The sequence below is a fragment of the Pelecanus crispus genome, chromosome 10 (genome assembly GCF_030463565.1).
Source record: "Pelecanus crispus isolate bPelCri1 chromosome 10, bPelCri1.pri, whole genome shotgun sequence".
Taxonomy (NCBI): domain Eukaryota; kingdom Metazoa; phylum Chordata; class Aves; order Pelecaniformes; family Pelecanidae; genus Pelecanus; species Pelecanus crispus.
Genome location: NC_134652.1, coordinates 7,686,214 through 7,692,213, shown reverse-complemented (window position 1 = coordinate 7,692,213; position 6,000 = coordinate 7,686,214). Strand labels below are relative to the sequence as shown.

Below are 6,000 nucleotides of genomic sequence, written 5' to 3'. Positions count from 1 at the left end.
AACTTTGTCCCTGCCGCATCTATTTTGTTATCTTTTTCCTGCATTTTGTAATGAACTCATGCAAGCATAAAGGGGGTTGTGTTGGTTTTTTGTGTGTTGTCGTTTTTTTTAAACAGGCATAAGAATCATGCAAGACAAAACTGAACAAACTTTTGTTTCACTTCAGAAAGATTTTATATTACCAACTCATTTCTCTTCATAACTAAAGGTGACAAAAAATAAATCCATAGTAATAAAAAAAAACCAAACCTGTAGTCAAACTGCTTTTTCAAGTATGTTTCTCCCCTCATGAAAGAATTGCATTAGCCATACTACTGATTAAAACCCATGTCACAATCATTAGGATTCAGACCATACGTCCAGATCTCCTGGAACTGGGCTCAGCTGGATCTCCAGCCGAGTTTACACAAGACTGCAAAAAGGAGGCCAATGTGTACACACGCATGCGTTACACTGCTCAACTCCCTGATTCTGACAACATCCACTATCACACCCCCATCACATCCCCAAAACGAGAGAAATGGCACAGGAGCCACAAAGTGATCTTGGACAGGTACCCTCGTTCGCTGATCAATCAGGTGCAAATCTGTTTTGTGCTGACGAAGATGCACTTTGCAGACCTACTAGACTGGAGAATTTTGCCCACAATGTTTCTACATAGCACAGCATAAAACACATTTTAGTATTTCATTCAGTCTAGAATTCACATCTCAATCTATTGCAATTATGGAAGCCAATGAAAAGTCAATGAGAGGGGTTCTACAAGAGTTGGTCCCAGCATCAAACGCTACTACATATGAAAAATAAAAGGGGACAAACTTCCAAGTCACTATTAGTGATGGTGATAGGTTCAACTTCTCTTCGTTCTTAAATTCACCTCCCATTAATGCAAGAGAAAAGTGCAACTTTGCAGCATGTTTGTTCACATCAAGTTTTTCCTCAAGAACACATTTTGCGGTAACAAAATATGGTCTATAAAGTTGCAAAGTGCACAAGCTGAAGGCACAGAGTACAAACACATAGGAAAACAGATTTCAAAATACCAAGTAGCAAAAAAACACACCAAAAAATAAAAAGAGAGAGAAAAGTAAAAATCTGGAATTTAAAACTCCCTGACAGAAGATACATTTATATGGGACCAACTCTTAAAAGGTGACAATTTTTAAACTAATGAACAAATACTGCAAAATAATGAAACTTTATTCTTATTAAGTAAAAGCTCCAGAAAATACCTTGAAGTTTAAAAACTAATACACTGACGTGTTAACTAGTTTTAAGAATGTCCTTAATATTAAGAAAAGAGTGCAAAAAAGATTCTTCCATTCTAACGCTTTTGGAAGCTGCTGATTTCGGCTGCCCATTTCCACTTTGAAAGGATTGTTTTTCAAGGTGCATTCCTCACAAAAATCGCAGAACATGAACTTGTTGAGAGACCAGACCAAGGAATCATGTCTTTCAAAGTCATTCCAATTGTAGCAGCAACTGACATTTTATTATATAAAGAAGAAAGTCCAAAACTCTTCTTTGAGGCATAATTCGTGTCAGAGCTTGAGTATCAGCAGTTGCCAAAGGAGGCTCCGGATACCACCTGTGCTCCTCCAGTGTCTGTTCTGGCTAGGAATAGAAGCTGATCCAGTATATTCACTATCTGTACCCCCTGGAGCTTGCACAAGCTGATGAGCCATCTGAAATTATATAAAAAGTTCAAGAAATTCTCTCATATTAAACTTTTACCCTGCGCCCTTTGCCCCCCCTTCCCCCAAGAACCCGAAAACCAGCATTGCATGCAAAACATTAACAGTGTAAACTGAAGCTGATATACCAAGTCAACAGCTATTCATTCATTTCAGGTTGTAGTAAGAGTTCATCATAAAACTGCACAGCATTTTATGGCAGGAAATAAAGCAAACATACTCTGCTGAAAGCACAGGAGGAAGCTTGGCAGAAAGAATACAATAAAATGAACTGAAGTTAACAGCAGCACCAGAACAGATATTATTTCACAATGCCCAAGGCTATTTAATGACCAGCAATCACATCATTGTACTTAAATCCTAACCTAGAATGTAAGGGACTAGATTCAATCCTGGCCAAGTATTTAGTCAGCACAGAAGATGGGACCTTTGACTGACTGCACACAAATTAGGGGTGTCTGGAGTAGAGCAACCAACTGAGAATGGAAATACCATTCCTCCCTGTGCTTCTTCCCCACCACCCCCTAATCTATATTGGGGGCAATTAAGGAAGTTACAAAGCAAAGACCCTTATAGTTAAACATGCAGCAAGAGACTCCACCTACAGATGGAAGAGAACTTCCCAAATACTGCCTTTAGTATCTCAACGCAGGTGGATCCCATGTTGTATTAGAGACATAATCGAGGGTTCCAAGTTGAAAAGCACAACCCTTCCAAACCCTCTGTTCTGTCAACAGACAGAAACACACATCACAAGTGGGTGATTTATATCAGAGGTGAACTGTCTTGTCATTTCATTGCCTGTAATGTGTATCCTGACCAGGCAGAGTCAACTTGGGACAACTACTTTCCTTTTCCTTAAGACCCCAGCTGTGTACTTAAATGAAGTGGAAGTATCTTGGCCTCAGTAGCTAGGATATCTTACTACCTTACAGGTGGCTGTGGGACTCTAGCACAGTTTGCTAGGCTCAGACACAAGAAGTTTGTAACATTACTCAGAACGGTAAAGGTTATGCTGGCAGGCAGCTAGCTACAATGTGGAGGTGCAGCCTCTGACACCTCGCCACCGCCCCGAGAACCCAGAAGCCCACCGCTACGTGTATGCCCAACCCATCAGGGACTGCAGCACACTGGAGGACAGGGTTAGATGCATACTTACTGTAAGTTAACTCTTCTCCAGCTCTCTTGCGTGACTGGTCACCTCTAGGAAAGAAGGGGAAGAAAGGTATTTTCATTTTTAAGAAAAGAAAAACAATAGTGAAATACCTCAGCACAATCATTAACTTTTAAAGACCTTAGAAACAAAATGCAAACATAAAGGCAATAACACACAACTGCAGGATTCCCAATTCACTAAAACAGAAGTATAAGCTATATTTTAGAGATTTAATTAGCTCATCCTTTTGTTAAAGATAGCAGGTTCAATTTTATAGGATAATTTTTTACAAAATGAAGATGAGGAAAAATTGCTCCTATGCAGTGTGGTCTTAAGTCATGCATAAAATTGTTTCCCTTAACTCAAACTTCACAACCAAACTTCATAGAACTACGTGAAAAACTCTGCATCTTTCAGTCTAAAACGGTAAGATGCTCCTGAAAACCCAACAATCAGACTCTAAGCAAGTCTGTGCTGACAGCACTCCCTCTTCAAGCAGAAGATTTAAATAAATAACTGAAGTTGTATAAACACCAGTTGACATCATTGCTCCCAAAAACCCAAAGTCAAATTCCCATCTATTTGTTTTTTTTCCTTTTATTCTTGTGCACACAAACTCTTAAAGCTGGAAAATCTTGCTGCTTCACAAGTGTCTTGTGATGACAGATATGCTATTGAAACAGTTATATAAGGAAGAGAGATTCCAACATATTTTCGTCACAGTGGTTATAATTTCACATTTATCTGCTGGAAGTTGATAGAAATTGGGGTTTTTTTTCTAATAATACAAAGTGTTCCTCCCTGAAACCACTCTTAAGGTGATGGACCTGCTGTGTATTCCTTGATTAAGGTCTTTCACAAGAGAAATACCGCCAAGCAACTGGCTTGTGTTCCCACTTTCTGCAGCAACAGTATTTAATAGTGTTGATAAGCTGACTGTTTCAACAAGAACCTGACATGCCATTAATGCTGATGAAGACGCCTCACTGTGCTGTGTTCTTCATGGTTATTGTTGTAGGAAGCGCAGCAGCAAAGACATTTCATGCTAACCCAGAAGAGAACAGACTTGGCACACTCCTTGGTAAAAGGGAAAAACAACCCTTTTATACACACACATTTATATATGTAGGAATATAACCTCAAAACAATTCTGAAAGGTTATAAATAAATATAACCTATGTTCCTGAACATAGGAAGAAGCATATTACATCTTGAAATACACTTCAAGGCAAAATGTATTTCAAATACCACTGCAAAAGGCCATGTAGCAATTATATCACCTGTACTGCAGTTTTCTTTTACCTGTGTTCTTTTAATGATGACAGGCTCTATTCCAACAGTTTATATAAACCTCCATGTTTACCAGACTGTACTGACTCCCTGGCAGTACAACCGTATAAAATATATTGTGCAAAACACAATCATCAGAAACTAAATGCCATCAATCAGTTACTCCACTGCAAAGTTTTCTTTTGCTTTTTTACGTATTAAATTGAAAGCAAGCTACATAGAAACAGCAGTTGCACGAAAGCATGTGCTAGGGTGGGCCACTTTTCTAATCCTACAAGACAGACCAAAACTCTTCATCTGGCCAATACCCAGAAGATCACATACTGCAGAAAGCCAAAAGGAAGAGGAACTCTCTTTAGAAATTAGACTCTGCAAACAATGTGACACAGAAACCTTTACTTAGTTCTCCCCTGTACAACTATCCTCAAGCCCTAATCTCTTCTTTGTCCCCACCTATCACACAGGACAGAAACAGTCTCCTATGGATTTGCATTAGTTCCAGTGCTAGAGAATTACTTTTCTGCATAAAACAGGAGCTGCTAAAATATATTCTGAGGATCCCAAGTCTCTAACAAGAGAACACCACGGAGGCATCTAGCCTTTGCAATGGTCAGTATCCTTCCTACAACCCTTCCTAGCCTTTTATACAACATCCTCCTCACAGTACCAGCCAAAGAACTTTACAGCCGAGCTGACAAACCTGTCTTATTTTCAGGTGCGTAGGGAAAAATGGTTTTGAAACCAATTGTTTTTGTGGACAAGTTGCTACCTGAAACTTCATTTTTAATTCTCTATGAAGTGTGAAACCAGTGAAACACAGTTGCAAACAGAACTATTATAAGCCACCTACAGAATTAGTAAGAATGAAAATTAGACAAAACTAAATTGTTCCTTTTTTTGTTTTGTTCTGTGCATTACATTCTTTTGGACATTAGGAAGTATTTCTTTGCCGAGAGGGTGGTCAAACACTGGAACCGGCTTCCTAGAGAGGTGAGCGATGCCCCAAGCCTGCCAGTCAGTGTTCAAGAGCCATTTGGACAATGCCCTTAATAATATGCTTTAACTTCGTCAGCCCTGAACTGGTCAGGCAGTTGGACTAAATGATCATTGTAGGTCCCTTCCAACTGAAATAGTCTATTCTATTGCCAGCATTATATGCCTACTCAGTTTCAAAGTCTCAAACTTCTATCTCTTGGGCCAAATGCACTACTTTTCTCAGCCCAAGCTCTTATGGCTTTCTTTTTAGTGTCTTAACTCATGTTTCTCTATCAAAAAATTCTCTTCCTTGACAGAAAGCCTTACAAGGAGTGAGTCTACAATACTATTTGCATTTGGGTCAGTAGCAGAGTTTTGAAGCTCAGTAATTTACCAAGCTCTGAAGAGAGAGACTACCTTTGAGGAAAACTACACGAGAGTATGAAATCCAGAAGTACATCTAACACTAAACATACACACATCTAGTAGGCGTTCAAACTACAGGACCAGATTCTCAGTGTTGCACAGGTAACAGGAAAGATGAAGATGCATTCTCTTCATGCAGAAATGAACCTCTCTGGAACAGAGTACGACAGCTTCCACAGCCTGATCTTGGACTGTCAGACCACTACAAAAGTGGTATACTACTCTGGTGAAAGTGCTGTGCTTCTGGTTAGGCAGTTAAATAGAAGGGCACAGAGCAACAGGCACTGCCCAAAGCAAACAATATAGGTCATGAGCATTTTCTGCTATCTCTTTTACTGTTTGTTCTTCCCCCCCTCCCCCCTCCCCCAATTCAGTACTCAGAAGAGAAGCACCTATTTAAAATAAACACCTGGAGGACTGTATAAATAGCTCTGCAAGTGGAGTAAGAAGTCATCAACT

The 6,000-nt window shown here is 39.5% G+C and overlaps 1 protein-coding gene across 1 annotated transcript in view; it reads right to left on the bottom strand.

Annotated features, from left to right (window-relative positions):
* Positions 1-1,597: 1,597 nt before the first annotated feature.
* CACUL1 (CDK2 associated cullin domain 1) overlaps positions 1,598-6,000 on the bottom strand; it is a 49,158-nt gene continuing 44,755 nt past the window's right edge. The window contains exons 8-9 of the mRNA XM_075717802.1: positions 2,854-2,897; positions 1,598-1,685 (exon numbers count right to left, since the gene is read on the bottom strand). Of these exons, the coding sequence (XP_075573917.1) occupies positions 1,645-1,685; positions 2,854-2,897 (85 nt within the window). The 3' untranslated portion in view covers positions 1,598-1,644. The remainder of the gene's footprint in view (positions 1,686-2,853; positions 2,898-6,000) is intronic.